This window comes from Falco naumanni, chromosome 6 (genome assembly GCF_017639655.2).
Source record: "Falco naumanni isolate bFalNau1 chromosome 6, bFalNau1.pat, whole genome shotgun sequence".
NCBI classification, from domain to species: domain Eukaryota; kingdom Metazoa; phylum Chordata; class Aves; order Falconiformes; family Falconidae; genus Falco; species Falco naumanni.
In genome coordinates this window covers 61,992,783-62,011,681 of record NC_054059.1, presented here as the reverse complement: position 1 = coordinate 62,011,681, position 18,899 = coordinate 61,992,783, and the positions used below count along the sequence as shown (strand labels likewise).

Genomic DNA, 18,899 nt, shown 5'->3' with positions numbered 1-18,899 from the left:
TACATTATATGTTACACTATATTCCTACTATTCCCACTTCAGTGTAATCTGACTGTGCAGAGGGGTAGGAAAAGGCTGCTTCAAGTACCATTCAAATGTCTCGTGCATGGTCATAAATTCCATCCAATAGTATAAATGGAATCTGCACAGAAATAGTGGATTTACTGCAGAAGTCTGCAGAAGACCTGCTCAAGGCTCTGTACACTGCCTTGACATAAGGACTGTGGGGAACAATAGGTTTCAGCAAAATAGTCTTCTCAATGTTTGAATGCAATCCTATAAGAATAAGTACAATTCAGTCAGTAAGGACAGAATCATAGTACAGATTTTATTGCTTCTTTTGAGGATGAGGGTTTCATCTTAATGATACCATTTGAGAGCTTAATAAGCATAATGTGGTGTGCTTTATAAACATGAGCATTGCAACACTGTATCGCTACAGAATGTTACTGCTCAGCTTTACTGAGTAGACCGAATCAGATTTGGTGAGAGTTCTAGGTTAGGAGTCTAAACAAGTGTTGATTTACCATATATCGCTTCACGGTCAGTATCCACACATACAAGGCTGCTTGTTGTTTCATCCTTCAATTCCATCTCTCCAAAAACTAGCATCAAATAATTATTCAAGATCTTTTCTTAGTCTGTAACTAGTACAAAACGTGTCTACAATATTTCAGATGTCACGAGCTAAAGAGACTTAGGAAGTGAACTCTAAGAACTGAAAGAAACTCTCAGATCAGAAGAATTTAGCATAATTCAGGAGGAATTTATTTTGCCTCCAGATCAGTATTGACCATATCTCAACAAAGTAACTGGAGAACACTAAGCAGCTGGGAATATCTTTCCTATTGATACATCTGAAACTGGGGCTTCATGTCAAGTCTTCCACAATCTAAGAGCTATATAATAAATACTTAGTTCCGAAGTGTTCATAGATCCTACATAGCGTCACATTGATAACACCATAGTATATGATCAAACTTTATGATAAACTAAAATAATGGTTACCATAGTAAACCAGCAGAAATCACTATTGCCATGCTATTAGAGCAGGAAGAGAGCAAGGAAGAACAATAATAATATCTCCACTGCCCTAGACCCTTCCACTGGAAAGATACATATTAAATAGAACTTAAAGTCTCCCTGAGGGCATCACAGTCCATACTGTAGAGGAGAGTAGCATTCTACTTTAGTTTTTAAACATGGATTAAATTCAAAGCTTGTAGAATTCCATGAAGTAATGTGGCTCAAAGGCTGCATCACTCTGAAAACTGTATTTGGTGGAGTTTAGATCTAGGGACATACTTAATTACCTCCCTGAGCTGGAATCCAGATGTGGATAAGCATCAATATTTTGGAAGGTTTATCTGAATGTAAATATTCTGGAACACTGAGAGACTTACGAGGTAATATACAAGTTTAGCATGAATCTGTATGAGCTATGTCAATGTTTCTGTTTTTTGCCTTCCATTTCAGGGTGGTTTCACTCGTAAATACTCTCTGAGTTCCAAAACCGGAACTCTCCTCCCAGAGTTTCCAAGTGCTCAACACCTTTTGCTTCAAGGATGTATTTCTGAAGACAAGGTAAAATGTGAGCTACTTCTCTTCTGACTTACAGATCAAAAATTACCACAGAATGTTTCTTCGTATCTTAGCCTTTGAGGTATTGACATGAAAGAGCCAGAAATGTCCATAATCAAACAGAGGTGATTGATTTATAGAGGGGGCAAACCTTTACTAACACCGATTAACTGGCTTTCCACTGGAAAGGTGGTTGAATTATTTACCTATTAACTGACCTAGTATTTTACAAACTGATGGTATGTAAGACGGGGAGAGCAAAACAAACAAACAACTGAGAGTTGTATTCATTCCAAATGCCTTTGGATTTAAGGTAAATTTTTCTCTGATTAGATCAGAACAAATAATTCACAACAAATGATTAGTTAAACTTTACTTGCTTTCATTAATTGTTTGAAAAGAGACACTGAAAATCTGAGCATATATGTATTTTTTTTTTTAATTAGTAAAATCATATTCCTCAAATCGGTGTTCAGTATTGCTCATCCTAAGGGTAACTGTTCAGTATAGAAGTATAGCTGGCATATGTTTTATGTCTTTGGCTCCTAGCCTGTGTGTTATATCTATGTTGTTTCTGGTCACATTACAGGCTACAATGTCCCTGAACTGTGCTAGAAACCTTTTGATACACATTATGGATTCTCCAGTTTAGCCTCCAGTACAGGTCTTGATGCTGGCTGTCTTAACATAGGTTGCTTTAAAGCTTTTTGTTTTATAAGCCCTTCCTCTTAAGTTTGTTCTGTGAAAGTAGTGAAGTCTAGAATTCCTGTTATGAGAGGCTAACAAAAGGAGCTGTCTGTAGTTCAGAGATCCTCACCGGAAATCTTACAGTTCCTAAAGAAGGCCCAAGAACTGATGTACTCAGCAGTGTGCATCACCTGATGCTGTAGTGGATTGGCATCTCCCATATATACAGCATTCTCATAACATTTAAATCTGAAGAGCATTTGAGGTTCCTTGCAGACCCGACACAGCCATGTAAACAAACCTCAATTTTACCACTTCAACAGTGAAGTCAGCAAGGTCTGTTTTCAAAGAAATCTTTATGCTAAACATACTGAAATAATGTGGTACTAGGTTAATTCAAAATCTGATACTGGTTTGCCAGAGAAGTTCACAAGCTGTGACAAACTTTCTGTAATTCTGGACTATACGAATGATTTTGCTAGCATTTTTCTTTCCTTAAAATACTTTCTTGTTCTATAATTTGCTACAAATTTAAAATTTTATTACCATTTTTTACAAAGTCTTGTAATACTTCTGCACTGTTACTAAAATAATGGAACACTCAGAAAAATAAGCCTGATGACATGAAAGGGAGTTCTGCCTTTTAAAGTTCAGTTCATGTAAGGCAGTGATTAAACTTTGACCAAATGACTGGCAGCTATTTTCTCATTTGTCCAACTAGATGATGTTTCAGAACACTCATAGACGCCTATAGTAGCGTAATGATTAACTTGCACTACTCTTTGGGATTAATCTCAACTTCAGAAATGTGAATTTACTATCGCTGGCTGATTTAGCTATTGCCTTACTTTGACATCCACATTTTCACAGTGTATACAGATTCAGATGGTACATTTTTGACAACAGCATTGAGATTTAAAGATGTAGGTAAAAACTAGAGAGGAGTGACCTCCTCATCACTTCTGGATATACAGACAGCCCGTTTGTAAATATGCATTGTAACACAGTTTATATTCTATATTTAAGTACTAGCTACAGAAAGCAGAAACTTAGATCACTATAGCAGTAAAGAAGAAAACTAAGAAACTCTGTTTAATCTTTCTTTCTTCCAAAACAGGTAGATACTCTTATCATGATGTATAAAACACACTGTCAGTGTGTCCTTGACAATGCAATTAATGGGAACTTTGAAGAGGTAAGGTTGTTTAAACACACATTCTTGGTATATATGCACAGGGAGCCAAGAAAGCATTATTTATTTTCATGAATCTGGTTCCTACTCCTTTAGATTCAGCATTTTTTATTACACTTTTGGCAAGGAATGCCTGACCATCTTCTTCCCTTGCTTGAAAATCCCATCATTGTTGACATCTTCTGTGTTTGTGACTCAATACTGTATAAGGTAAGCATTTAGCTACATATAGAGTCTTAATCACGTTACAGCTTTTGCTTGTGTAAAAATACTGTTGACGTTAGAATAACAGGATGCCATGACTGCTTTCTGCCTCTTACCTATGTAAATCAGCAAGGATTCCATTAAAATCAAGAGCATAATACTGGCACATGTAAAAGCTGAACTCCAGTCTCAGCTCTGCTGCACACTTGATGTGTGACCACAGGCAGCACACTACTGGTGAAATCCTGACCTACTTGTTTGAGTGTAGCTAAAGGAAATGCTTTGATGAAACTGAAACCTTGTTTTTACTTAAAAGGTTGTTGCAATTTCTGCCAGCAAAGAGTGTCTGTGGCAGATGAGTGAGGTGATTCCATATGGGAATCTGCTACTCACAGGTTATGTCAGGCCAAGGTTTCATGTTACAAAACTCGAACAATACTGGGTTAAGGTGTTCCTGCCTCTCCTGCCTGCTACACTTCATTTCTGTTCTTATGCTGCTTGAGGTATCAGAAAACTGCTGCACTCTGAACTGGTTTGGGTTTAAAAAAAAATCTACGGAACATTTGCAGTTCTTGTGACATACGAGTTCTTTGATTTAGTTCATAGCATGATCACACAAATAGTTGAAACAAGTGAAAACAAAGAGTATTGCAAGGTCAGGATTAAGCAGAGAGCGCTGGGTAAAAAATAAAGTAATGCCACCAAAGTTTCCTGAGTTTTAATTTGGAAAATCCAATCGGATCATGAATTAATAGCTGCAAATACTTTAAGTTCCTCTGATAGAACATGGTATGTAAACAGAAAAGGATTGTCATCCTCTCTCTTAACACATTACACAACCAGGTATTGATGGGAGGAAATAACTATTGGGATAACAGTAAACACCAAGCAGTCAAAGTAGACACTTGGAGCTGTTTCAGCACGAGTGCCATATTGTCATCTATTCATCATTCTTTACTGTACAAAAACATGGGGGGAAAAATCCAGAAAAGACAAAACTACCTATTTCTTAGAAGTATATCAAGCTATAAAGTAAGAAAGAAAGACGTGAAGGTGATTAGCATCAAAGATCATAATTACCACCCTGGAGATGAGCTATTAAGCTTCATTTACCTGTAAAGGTTATATTATACCTTGAGTTTATGAGGCTTTTCCTGCTTTAAACATGCTGTCTCAACACATCCAATATTAACTTTGTTTGTAATAAATATTTAATGTGACAGAAGAGGAAATACTGCAGGAGCACTAAATTATAAATTGAATAAGAAGATTTCTCAAAATTTCATAAATTCACTGTTGTTCCTTTTCTTTGTTTCTCACTTTTTCTTGCTTATAATCATGTTAGGTACTCTTGACAGCACAGCTGGCAGAAGGGAGGAGGTATTTTATTGTGTTATCAAACCATTTACATTAGTAGTGGAAACAGATTTTTGGGATGTAGGCTAACAACTTTGCCCTCTGCCATAATGTTTCCTAGAAGCCTTGCCAGATGGCACATTTTTTTTGCCAAAACAGTTTCACACCATGCTTAGCTATAGGGGATTTGTCCTAAATTCTGAACACCTTCAGTGCCACATCTGGTATGGCAAAAAGAAGAGTAAAGTGGCTAATAGCACCCAAGGACTTAGGAGATACTTCAGTATCTGCTTTACTGAAACTCACAGTGATGATAAAAAAGACAGAGTGTTTATGCATCTCTCTGATTTCCTTTCTGTAAGACATGAGTGATAGCACTTTCTTATTTTATTGACATGTGGGCATACATTAAGAATGGGAGCTATCTAGTGATATAAATATCTCATAAGTTCCTATCTGATAGTGATGGTAGAAATCTAGGTGTATAAATATCCAGACAATAGGTTGAATGGCTTTATTCTGTATAGATTTCCTGCCCTTATCACTTTGCAATCTAAGCAGACAAGATGAACATGAATGAATAAATGGCCAGTGGAAGCTTGATATCATTTTCTGTTACCTTTTTGAAGGTCCTTACAGATGTACTTATCCCTGCAACAATGCAAGAAATGCCAGAAAGGTAGGTATTTAATAATAATAATAATGCTAATTCTGATTGTTAGGCATATTTCAGGTAAACAGCATAAATTCTATATCCTAAAGGATTTTTCTCACAATGTTTATGTTCAATTTTAGAACAGTAGAGTATATATGGGAAAACACTGTCAGCTCTGAGGACAGCTATATAATAGCCTTAAAATACTACACAGTATTTTAATGTCCCATTTTACTGGCTTGTTGGATATTTTGAAATAGATTTCTTCTACACTAAAGCCCTAGAAGAGAAAAAAAGAAACAAATGTATTTGTGTTGTTTAAGGAAAAATAGTTGGTTTTCAGAATACTTTTTGGTTTTGTATCCTAGACATCACCATAATATCTAATCATTTTCTCAACAAAACATTAATAAGAGAATTATTACAAATTACCTCTGAATCCTCTCATCTTTCCTTTCCATTGAAGTGCATCTTGTTTGGGATTTTATGTCTGACTAAGGCCTTTAGCTTCAGGTATCTAACGGTTCTTGTGTTTCTTATGGTTTATTCTGAAAGCCACTGTTTTTCAATTTATTTCAATTTGCAGATGGCTTACAGTTTTTCTCAGAGGAGGTACAGATCAATATATAGACCATTTTAGCCTTTTGCTGACTGGTCATTTCCTGTTTCCTTTTGATGACACCTGAGGAATAATTCACAGATATGTCCAGGAGTGTGTTAGCTATAGATTGAAATGCAATAGATTTGAACTAATGCAAAATAATTTTTATTGATGTTTCTCTAAAACCCATTTTTTCCTATAGTTTACTGGCAGATATAAGGAATTTTGCAAAAAACTGGGAACAGTGGGTTATTTCCTCTTTGGAAAATCTGCCAGAAAACCTAACAGATAAGAAACTGCCTATTGCACGAAGATTTGTTTCCTCCCTGAAACGACAGACATCATTCCTACACCTAGCACAGGTAAACAGAATAAGACAATACATCAAAAAATTGTCAGTTATGTTCAGTGCACCTTGTTGGCTCTGAGATATAATGCATTATTTTTTCAAGGTTCAACATCAGCCACGGAAGACTTACAACTTGTAGTTTTAACTGTGTTAAAGCAGCCATAAATAGATGTGACCAAAACTTCAAACTTTTGTAGGAGAAAAGAGAGAAAAGACCATGGTTGTAATAAACTACTATCATGGGAACTTTTGGCAATCCAATGATGAAGTGAAATATATCAGTATTTGTTTTAGTTCCAAATGGGAAAATATCAGATGATCCTTCATGCCTAGCAAAGTTTCTCAGTCTTGTCCATGATGTTCTTTGGAGAGCTTATTTCTTTTTGGGTTTTGACTGAAAGGGGAACATGTGAGTGACAGGTACCTGAGGGCTCCAAGGCTGTGTTGACAGGATACAGGTATCTGCAATTAGGAGGCACTTCCGTGTCATGGTTTTGTAGATTATACAAAAGGATAAAATGCCTTCTGGGGAATTTAAGTGATAACAGCTTGTGTTTTGAGATGGTAGTCCTCGTGAGTAACTGTAGATGCACCATATATTCATAATCATTTAGTTTTCTCTTTCATAAATATTAAGACAGGAGTAGCATGTGGGTGAAATCACGAAGATGATCTGATAGGAAGGCACATTAGGAAAGCAGTAGAAGTCTAATGAGCGGGAAACATTATCTCATCTGATCTATGAAAAGCCCAGCCATGATAAGAAAATTAAACAGAATGTGATTCTTCTGTGAGTTATTCAGGTGATCTTCAGGTGTAGGTCTGTGCTGGTTTTGGCTCGGGTGGGGTTAATTTTCTTCACAGTAGCTAGTATGAGGCTATGCTTTTGGATTTGTGCTGGAAACTGTTGATAATTCAGGGATATTTTCATTATTGCTGAGCAGTGTTTACACAGTCAAGGCCTTTTCTGCTTCTCATACCACCCTGCCAGCGAGTAGGTTGGAGGTGCACAAGAAGCTGGCAGGGGAAATAGCTGGGACAGGTGACCCCAACTGACCAAAGGCATATTCTGTACCATATGACATCATGTCCAGCAATAAAACTAGCGAGGAGGTTGGTGGGGAGGCTGTTTCTTGGGTACTGGCTGCGCGTTGGTTTGTTGGTGGTGAGCAATTGTTTTTGTTTGTATCACTTGTCTGTCCTGGGTTGTATCTTTACCTTCATTATTTTTTTTCCCCTTTCCCTTACTACTCCTACTACTGCTACTACTTCTTAAAAAAAAATTATTAAACTACTTTTATCTCAACCCACGAGTTTTCTTGCTTTTCCAGTTCTCTCCCCCATCTCATGGCAGGGTGGGGAGCGAGTGAGCAGCTGTGTGGTGCTTAGTTACCAGCTGTGGTTAAAACACATTCAGTATTTTACCTTGCCTTCTCTCACAGATTGCTCGGCCAGCCCTTTTTGATCAGCATGTGGTGAATTCCATGGTGTCGGATATTGAAAAAGTTGATTTGAATAGTATTGGCTCTCAGGCACTCCTTGCAGTCTCAGGGAGCACAGACTCTGATGGGGAGGTCTACAGTGAATGTAAGTCCATGGTGATATATTTGTAACATTAAAAGTAACTCACTCTTTCGTGCCATGCCACACCAGTCAACTTGGAGACAGACTGAGAAAAGGCACACATAGACACTGCATTCTCTAATCAGTCTCAGTGTTAACTTCCGTAGTTTAAGAAAACCAACTGGTTTCCCTAGCATGTCCTATAAGAACAGAAGCTTGTGCTGGGAAGTCATCCCAGCTAGATGACTTTAAATGGTCGCTGAAAAAATAATTTACATGTCAGTTGCTAAGTGTAATAAAATCTCTTCTGAAGTTTTGTCCTAATCATATGGGAATATTGGCACCAATCAATTCTTGAAAGATGTCTCAAAAATTCCGTATCAACATGGCTTAATTTAATGGATATTTGAGCTAGTTTACTTTGCTTTTGGTATGAATATTTTTCCCCCCTGAAAGTTATCTTTAAAAAAATTCATATCTATAAAGCATAACAACTATTTTCATACACAGAATACAGTGAAATAAAGTACAGATTTTGAGGGTGTTCATTTACATATACATACCTGTTGCTGAAAAAAGAATTAGCCATTTTCTCTATTAAAAATATAATTTCTGTTATAGGAACTATTTGATCAGAGTTTGGAGAGCTGAAAGAAGTAACAGTGTGTTGTCCTCTAAATATTACTACTTTTATCATGCACATTTATTCTCTGTAATGGTTCACAATCCCATTCACATTTTCATTTGAGTTGCCCATTTCCTACTCCTTGTGTAATTGTTTTTTATTTTGTTCTTTGTCTTCTTTCACACTAGTTAAAAAAAGAAAATTAGAAGAGAAATAACTTGTCATTCAGGCCTTTTTTTAAAATTAGGAATTGAGGAAGTTAGCTTTACATTATATTTTGAGAAATTTGTAAAGTATAAGGGAAACCTAAGATGTTTACAAATCTGCCACATTACAGATAAAGCTTTACTACTAAACTTAGTAACAGCAAGGTTTTCAAGACTGAATCTTAAAAGGAACAGAAAATATCAGAATTGTTTTTTACTTTTAGTTTCTTGCAAATCTTCATTGATTTACAACCTGAATCATTGTAATGATTAAGTAATTAAACATGTATATGTGATGGATGTGTGTCTGCTTGCTCTGCTGGGGAAATGCTTTATTTCTTCACTGCTCTAATTCTTTGCTTTTCCTTTCCATGCTACAATATTGTCATATAGCTGGTGAGTGGCTTTTTCTCACATTCAGAATAGTGTGCAATGATATGTTCTCCTTTTTATATGGTAGATGACTCTATTACAGTGTTCCAAGAACTGAAGGACCTTCTAAAGAAGAATGCCACTGTGGAATCATTTATTGAATGGTTGGATACTGTGGTTGAGCAAAGGGTTATCAAGGTACCTTTCAAATGTTCTGCCTGACTCAAGATTAAATCCTACTCCCCTTACTCCTTACACAGTCCCTTACTTATGCCATCCCATTGGTTTCCCCCATGGGATTATCATCTCTGCTCCCATCTTATTGTAACAGGGTAGTTCTTAATTTGGTGTGAAAGGTTCCAGTGCCATTAGTTCTAGTTAATCATGTGGAGTGCTGTTGAGCCATCTTTTAAGTGTGACAAACTAAAAAGTATCTTGATTAAAAATATTACAGTCAGTGCTGTCATAAACTGTACGTGAAAGAAACCCATCCATCTTATCTGTCTATGTGTGCAGAATCATGGGGGTATTGCTCAGTGAGTAAGGTGAGCAAAAGTTGTTCCTTAAAGAAGCAATTCTTTCTTTCCTGCTATTTGGATGGTACTGTATGTGGTGTAAGTTAGTGTACAGATGGATTCAGAAGTAGCTAACCTGTAGAAGGATTTCTACAGAACAGGATGGAAGATACAGTTTTGTAGTTTTATAAGGTTCTTAATGGAGTAATTGATGGTTTTGATGGGATACACACACACATATCACCCCACACACACCCCCGATTTACAAGATGCTTTATGATCACAAGTATTTTATATGCATGTAATTATACAGGAATGATTACACTATAGGGCAGAACAAAATAATTGAGTTCTGAGTTATAGCTCAAGAGATCTTTACCCAGTTTGTGACTGTAATGAATGTAAACTAGCAGAATAAAATGTTACACATTGCTTGCTAGTAGCTGAACACTGGTCTTCTCATCAGGTCTTGTTCTATCTGGAAATGCAGTATCTTAACCGTAATTTTAGGGAGCATCTCAATATATATGGATGCAAAGGAAGGAGACAGTGCAGTTAGTTTTGACTGGCTTGCAGAAGAGTGACTCTGCCACTTACAGAATAACCATGGGCATGTCATTTTACCTTTCTTCACCTGTTTTCCCAAATATCAATGAAGATAGTGATGATTTCTTTCTTTTTAAAGCACTCAGAGTTTCCTAACATTTTCTGTCATATGTGAGCAGCACAGTGAGGAGCTTTGGATGATTCAGGGCAGCAGAACCAAACCAAGTCCTCATACACACCTAGACACAAAAGTCCCACTGAAGCTGAGAAATAACTTATTTTAAAGCAGAATGGTTATGGTCTGAAATCGATTCCACAGTTTCAGAAGACAATTCCTGATAAACAAGCGAGGCAGAAAAGGTGAAGCACTCCCCCATTCAGCATCTTCTATGTGATACTGTATTATTAAAGTTAACAGGTATGATTCCTAGCATTGTTGTCCTGTAGTTAAGGGTGAGAAATACCAACAGGTCCTAATATGAGGCTAGGTCAACTAAGCCGAAGCTAATAATTTACAGAACATGTAATCCTTCTGTTGCTCTCTGCCTTCTGTTCTTTCTAAATTGTGGTTACTGTCAAACTCACACAACAGATTCTTTCTGCTTGCTGTTTGAGAAAGCAACAGGGCATACCTTACCACGCAAACAAATCACTGCCAGAGCAAAGCAGTGGTATGAAATGAGCAGCATTGAAAGCCTCAATCTTATGATAGGAAATAAACCATTTTGTAAGAGGAAGTCTGGCCAGTATTGCACAGATTACATTAAAGTACAAAGACTAATATCTTTTCCCTGTTTATGTGGAATAACAGTGCCAGAGGGTGGGTGTTTTTTTTCTTTCTTTCTGCTCTGTACACCTGTATATTTACAGAACAATTTGGTACCTTTAATATTAGAATATGAGGTAAATGATATCTCTTCAGGCCACAGCACAGCTGTAGCAGTAAGCAGTTTGCTTCATCTAACATGGTCAGAGCTCTACTCTGGTTGCACTGAAAAGGGTGAATGCTGCTTTTCTTCATCACTTTAGGACACACATTATGATGACAGTTTGAATCAGGCAGCACCCTGCAACATCAGCCCGAGTCAAGGACTCCTTGAACTCTCAAGCATATTCATATCTCCTTTCTTCTCTTCTGTGTGCAGAAAGCAAGTTAACATACTTATTAAGTATTTTACTATTCTCTTTCAGGCAAGCAAGCAAAATGGGAGGTCATTAAAGAAAAGAGCTCAAGACTTCCTGCTCAAATGGAGTTTTTTTGGTGCTCGAGTGATGCATAACCTAACTCTAAACAACGCATCAAGTTTTGGTACCTGGGCTTTCTTAAAACACTCATACTTTGTACATCTGTGCTAGCACTTACCAGCTTTCCACCATTTCCTGAGCAGAGGAACCTGTCCTATTTTAAAGATTCTTTGATCAAAGCCACAAATGCTGTGTAATGTGTTTCTCAAATTAACATTTCACAGTAAATGCTAGCAATATTTTGTTGGTGACCTGTATCACAATGTTAATTTTTTGAAGGTATTTTACTTTTTAATTTCTGTTTGACATTGCTTTGCCATTTAAGAGCTAGAAGGTCTGTTTGGTTTGATATGGCATTGGAATTGTAACTGCATATCTCATTATAGGAGAGAGAAGATTTAAATGATTAGTTTTACATGTGTAACAGTTTGGTAAAAAATTACTGCTGTATGGAAGTTCTTGTGCATGGTATGTTTTCATAAAATAAAAGGAATTTAGGAGGTCAGCATTAATTTAATTCTGGGATCAGCAGTCAGTCAGTTCAAGTGTGTTTATGGCTTTTAAAAATTAAGGTTCATATGTCCATCTTCAGAATGTTCACATTCTCAGGAAGAACCTTTTATAAAATGGAAGCTGGTACACAAAGTGAAACTCACTTTAAATCTAGTATATAATTTCCTAAGTTTAGTCATAGGTACATTGTTACTTAAAAATCAGAGGGTATTTGAAATGGCTGTAAGGAGACACATGTGTTTAATGTGATATATCCTTGAAATAAGGTCAAAGACTTCACCAGTTATTGTCTGGTTATTTAGCACAAGGCAAACAGAAGTAGAGCAGAGGCATTCTAGCAGACTTCGGCCTTATCTAGCTCCACTGTGTGCCCTCTTCAAGTATAAAGCATGTCTCACTTTCATCAGTATTTTTCTTTGATGTAATTAGTGGTCAAATAGCCTACAGGACAGTAAACAATTGAGCTAGGTGGGCCAGTGCAAAGAGAGATTAGAGCTAGAAGTCAGGCACTATTCCATGTTGGTCTTGCCAGGTCATTTAAAGTCCACAATTATTTGTTTGTTTCACTGCTTCTTGTAGAGTGGTGAGAGATGGTCACAAAGATAACTCAGCTACTCTCTCTCTCCTCCGAAAGGTTCTTTTCATTTGATCCGCATGCTACTAGATGAGTACATCCTGCTAGCCATGGAGACACAGTTCAACAACGACAAAGAACAAGAACTCCAGAATCTATTGGACAAATACATGAAGAATTTAGGTAACTAGAGCTTGGTTGTTTTGAATGTGCTCATGCGTTTTTAGAAATTAACATACTGGTTTAACTTTAAACAGAAGCAGGTTTACTGTCTTCTCTTGAAAATGTAGTTATATGCAACATTGTCAAACTCACCTGCAAAGCTTGTGACCATTCACTCAGCAATTCGTTCCCACCTTCCTGCCATAGTTCACTTAATAATATTTTGTGGGAATGTGAATACACTGGATCACTGAAATGATCTTGGATGCAACAGACACTTGTAGGTACATCAGAAGGGCCACAAGCTGAAGTATGAAAAGAGGTATAGGTAGCAGAAAGGGCAGGAATTCCTAGTCCAGTTTTTCTGTCAAAGAATAAATAAGTAATTACACCTTCCTTTCTTTTTAAAGCACCCTGAGTTTCCTAACATTCATAACTAGGAATGCATTAAATGTTTCCAAAATGCAAATATCCCTGCAAGGTTGGAACACAAGTTTGGAGCCCTGTTTAGCATCTGGCTGAAGTATTACTGTGTGGAAGAGAAACAAAATTAATTTAAAACAGTATCCTTAACATTTTCCATCTACTAGGCTTCTTCAAGGTTAGACAGTTTGAAGTTATATGCTGCAGGTCCTTTGCTATAAAATGAATGAAGATTGATTTGGATCAAATTCTGGTCCAAATTAATCCCTAAAAATCCTGTGGAACTTGACTGGGTGCTGCTGAATTATTTTTTATTAATATTAGCACCAGCAGTCAATCCGGAACTTTTGGTTGTTGTTACTTTAAGTCTACAGTTTGCTGCAAGAAACTTCCATAGAATTTGTCTGACAGTAGATGCTGCCCTTTCTAATTCAGCCTTCAGGAAAAAAACTTGTCCTATGTAGCAGTTGCCTTATCCTTGGATACTTAGGTGAAGTACTCAAAACCATAAGGTGAAGTCGTGGTTTCTGCTGAAGAATAGCAAAACTTCCACTGACTTTATGAATAGTCTGCAGAAAACTGAAGAACTACTGAGAATAACAAATGTTTTTCTCTAGATATCAGTATGAAAACAGAATTCAAACTTTCTAAAATTCCCGTTGTTAATTCTTCTTTGCTGACATCTACTTCAAGGGAATAAATCTGGTTCATACCTTCACCATGGTGGCTTTAGTAAGGAGCCGGTACTCTGTGATGTAGATCTGTGGTCAGAGAATGTGATACAAACAGTTCCACTGGGAAGATCAAGACTAAAGCAGTATTTGTATTCATTGGCTACATGCAAAATATGGAGGTTTCCCTGGGTTTTAAAATAAGCAACCAAAGAGACAAACAAATTGGGCAGCTCATATGCTGTCTGTATGCTAGTGGTGGATTTCTGTGCAATCAGCATACATAACAGCCACCAAGAGTTTTCACTTACTCTTCCAGATGCAAGCAAAGCCACCTTTACTGCATCACCAAGCTCTTGCTTCCTAGCAAATCGTAACAAAGCTGCTCCTCTGCCCAGTGACACTTCAGTCAAAAATGAGTGTCTAGCAGAGCAAACCTATGTGTCTGTGTCAGCTAGCCACTCCAGCGGTGTGCCTTCTGGTCTGAACCCCTTCACCACAGAAGACAATGAGAATATGCAGCTGACAGGTATGTATCAGTTCTAGTTTCTCCTTCTCTGATTTGCTTGTTAGTCTTTCAGTCCACAGTAACACGTTGCTGTAGGAGGAGAAATGACCATATGCATTTATAAAAACCTCTAGTAAATACGGTTTCTCGAGCTCACCCTCTGTGCTGATTTACAGGAGGCAGCAATTGTAGAGCCCTGTCAGTAGTAGGTTCTATTGGAACAACGGTAAAACTATCCTGTACCTTTTGGCTTGGTGGCGATCTTGTAAGGTGAGAATGATCAGTAACAACTGGAGCACACCCGGCTGGTAACTGCTGGAATTCCCTAGTGAATGAGGCAGCCTTCAAGCTAGAAAGTAAAAGTGGGAAGCTTTATAGCCTGAAGCCATGCATTAAAGAACATGTGTTGTATAGGTGGGAGCCCTCCTTTGTAAAGGTTTGAAATGGTAATGCACGCTTCACTAAAGGGTTAGTGTCTTAACAGATCTGCTATATTCAGCAGTACTGCAGTATGAACAGTAATCACGGCTAATGCTTATTTATTCCAGGTCAGATGGAGCTGTCTCAAAGCACTGGTCACCTGATGACTCCACCCATTTCACCAGCCATGGTCAGCCGGGGAAGTGTTATCAACCAGGGGCCAATGGCTGTAAGACCTCCAAGTGTAGGTCCAGTGTTATCGACACATTCACAGTGCTCTTCCTACTCAGAACCTCTTTATCAGACTTTGTCACAAACTAATCAGAATTACTATGGAAACAATTCCAATTACCAGGCTATGTTCAGAACTCAGGCTCATTCCACTTCAGGTGTTTACCACCACAGAGCAGAGCACAGTCGATTCAATGCTTTGAGTGAACAGCAATTCTCCAGAGACTACTTCAGCAACAGTTGTGCTGTGTCTCCGTACAATGCAAGATCCCCTTCCAGTTATGGTCCCTCACCCATGTCTCAGGACGCACACAATATGCAGTTTTTGAATACTGGGAGTTTCAATTTCTTGAGCAACTCGGTGTCTGCGTGCCCAGGAGCAGCATATCCCACTAATGCTTCCAACGGTATTAATATATATGTTCTTTCCCCCTTCTATTTCACTTTCCTTGCTGGAGTAAAACACTTTTTCTTTGATTTTTTTTTTTTCTATGGAAGATGTTTCAGCTCTTATTTATACCTTCCTGTTTTCCACTTCTCTGATGACATACAGAGATTGTAAAGCAGCTTAACAAGCTACTTAAGGATTTATTTTCCTCTGGTGAATCCTCAGTTGACCTCAAAAGCATCTGCTGCACCTATGCTAATCTTCCTTTGGCACCATCATCATGTCTTGCACAAAGGAAGCAGAACCAGGATGATCCTGTGATTTAGCAATCTCTTGAAAAGCCCCCAAAATATCTACTATTAAACAGAGCAGGCATAATGTAGCTTACCTCTAGGATCAGCATAATGGACCATTCTAGTCACAGGATCAGGATGGTGAAATGAAGTATAAAACTGTGTATTAGCATTAGTTTGAGACTTTGGCCCTGCTATTTCTTATACTTCAAGCATAAAGTTATTGCCACAATCTGCTTCAGAGATACGGTCAGCAAAAACACCTCCTTCTTCTGGAGGAAAGAAATTGTAGAAATGTTGCTTTTATATGGATTTGTATGTGCAGTAAGTATGTATTACCATGCAGATTTGCTTTCCATGTATACTTTCCCTGATTGTGAATTTCAGAAGGGAGAACTGAACTGTGGCCAAGAGTCCCCACAGTATCTTCTATGGCCTCGGATTGCAGTCTGCTGTTTGATTCTGAACTTAGAATGGAAGGGCAGTTCTGTACTGAAGGCACGACTGAACTCTTAGGATCTTTGTACTGCCTTGTTACTGCCCCTCTTTTGGGTCAGTCACTGCATTACTACTAATGTTACTAGGCTGTACGTGTACATAAATAACCTTATTCTCAAGGGACTCAGCGAGTAACAATTATCTTTTGTCTCAGGTTGTCCCAGGCTCCTACCTTACTCTTTCTCTTCAACAGCAATTTCACTCTGCTTTTTTCCAATCTTCCGTCAATAGGATATTATGGAAACAATATAAGTTATCCAGAATCTCACAGACTTGGAACAATGGTGGATCAACATGTTTCTGTAATCAGCAGCGTAAGCAGCATTCGGTCATTGCCATCATACAATGATATACATGATCCACTGAACATCTTGGATGACAGCGGAAGAAAACAAACAGGCTCATACTACACAGACTCCTCACCTTCAATTGTCTGTCGGACTCCTATGCGTAAGTATAGCCAACGACTGAGGAAGAGCTGTAAACTTTTTAGTATTCTAACAGGTGCTGAGTACTAAACTGTAGTTCACATATATAGTGTATGAGATGCAATATAGAGATAAAATAGCTTGGTACCTAGGATGTCCATGAGGAGTGGACTGGCCTGAATTGCAGAAAAATCTGTGTTAGGAAACACTTTCTAACTATTAAGTGAGCTAATAATAGACTGGGCTCTTCTAAGGGCTCTTAAGGATCCTTGCTGTCAAACAGATCAAATGAACCCTGGGTCAGGGATGTCCAGATGTATACTTCTTGTGATATAGTCCCTTCCTGTCCTATGCTTCAACAACTGTGTGTATTAGGCAGAGCTCCCACTGACAGTGAATTTTAGGTGAAGTTACCTAACCCCAAAAGATCTGTTTTGGTATATGCATTAAACAAATGGTAGCTGAGTTTGATCTCACATTCCAAAAAGGGTTGCGTGGAATATATAAACTAGGGCACCATTTATCTCTCCAAAGATCACCTCTTCCTACTACCTACCTGTTAACCTTGCACAGAAGATCAGACATTACTTGCCTCATTAAGGCTTTGCAAGAATTCAGTGCTCAGTCCTTTAAAAGATGCTAAAGAGGGGGAAAAAAATCCAGCACCACCACGCAGACTGTGCCCATCAGGTATCTTCTGTATTCTGTGTTGATGTGTGCCAGGTGGTGGCAGCGGTACCACCAGCGAATACGGACCTGAATGGTGCAAGATGTGGAAAGATGAGCATAGCACACAAATAGCTTTGCACAATTTTTGTAGATGTATCATATGCAAGCTGTAAACTTCAGGCCTATAGCTGGATTTTTAGCAGAGTTCACTTATACGTGGGTAGACCTATTCCCTGATGGTATGAGGAGCCACTGATGAAAAGTTACAGAAGTATGGGTAAAATGAGTGAAGTATGGAAGTGCTGACATTCCTGTCCTTTGGATGGTGTGCCTGGCACATAAGGGTTTCCATCAGATGAAATTGGATTGGTTTTTTTGTTAAATTTGATTGAAAACTTGGAATGATGGTAACCTTTTTCTTCCACAGCTTCAAACATACAAACCACATCATCTCAGTGTATGTATGGAACATCTGGTCAGTTCCCTTCTCAGGAAAACTTGGAGTCCCATGGCCCACCAAGCAGAGATATGGTGTCATCTTTACCACCAATCAACACTGTCTTCATGGGAGCCGCTGCTGGAGGAACCTAACTGGGAGAGAGTTAAACTTAAGTCAAAGTCTTAAGTTTACTTTCCAAATCCAGACATTAAGGCTATGATGACAATCCCCTTCAAGTTGGTGGAACAGAAAAGTATTACATACAGCCATTTTAGAGATATTAGCAGCTCTCCACACAAAAAATTAGCTATATTTCCATTGGGTCCTGCTTGTGAATTACTCAGGATTGTTCTGACCATGACAACTTTTCAGTCAGTAAATCAGGGTAACCAGAAAGAGCCAGTGATTCTTGCAAGCAAGACTGAAGTTGTAAAGAAATTATTACATCTATTTCTAATTTATTAAAAATCCTATTTTAATCTTTCACTTACATCTTTTTTGTATAAAAGTGTTTATTTAATGCCTGTGTTGCTCATTATTTATTAGGACCACAAAGTAACTGTTTACTTTCTTTGATTTGACGTATTGTCAAATGTATGTATCCTACCTCCTATGGAAATGTTTACAAGGTCAGTTTTTACTGTTTTAAATGAAACTAAGCCAAATTCTTAAGTTTTTTACTCTTGTGCTCTGGAAACTCAATTTCTAATGTTTAGTGCCTACTTGTGTAAGTGAAAGTCCTCAGGAAATAAATGAAACATATTGTGGGGATTTTTTTTTCTTTTAACATAAACCACTTTCTCTTAAAACCAACAAAACATGCAAATACCATAAGCTGTCTAATTGCAGTAGCCTGCTACTGTAGCTGGACAGCTGAAACAAATGAAAGTATGCCACAAAATGTCATAGGATTTCAAAATTACTTGTGGTATGAGCCCAAAATTTCTACTGGTGGAAATCCACAAAAAGGTGTCCATCAACATTC

At 37.8% G+C, this 18,899-nt stretch overlaps 1 protein-coding gene across 1 annotated transcript in view; it reads left to right on the top strand.

Annotated features, from left to right (window-relative positions):
- The window catches only part of RFX6 (regulatory factor X6), a 36,128-nt gene extending 17,694 nt beyond the window's left edge, over positions 1-18,434 (top strand). The window contains exons 7-19 of the mRNA XM_040598628.1: positions 1,477-1,584; positions 3,386-3,463; positions 3,557-3,670; positions 5,650-5,699; positions 6,479-6,638; positions 8,068-8,212; positions 9,480-9,589; positions 11,644-11,761; positions 12,845-12,967; positions 14,360-14,569; positions 15,097-15,606; positions 16,610-16,828; positions 17,903-18,434. Coding sequence (XP_040454562.1) covers positions 1,477-1,584; positions 3,386-3,463; positions 3,557-3,670; positions 5,650-5,699; positions 6,479-6,638; positions 8,068-8,212; positions 9,480-9,589; positions 11,644-11,761; positions 12,845-12,967; positions 14,360-14,569; positions 15,097-15,606; positions 16,610-16,828; positions 17,903-18,066 — 2,109 coding nt within the window. The 3' untranslated portion in view covers positions 18,067-18,434. The remainder of the gene's footprint in view (positions 1-1,476; positions 1,585-3,385; positions 3,464-3,556; positions 3,671-5,649; positions 5,700-6,478; positions 6,639-8,067; positions 8,213-9,479; positions 9,590-11,643; positions 11,762-12,844; positions 12,968-14,359; positions 14,570-15,096; positions 15,607-16,609; positions 16,829-17,902) is intronic.
- Positions 18,435-18,899: the final 465 nt, after the last annotated feature.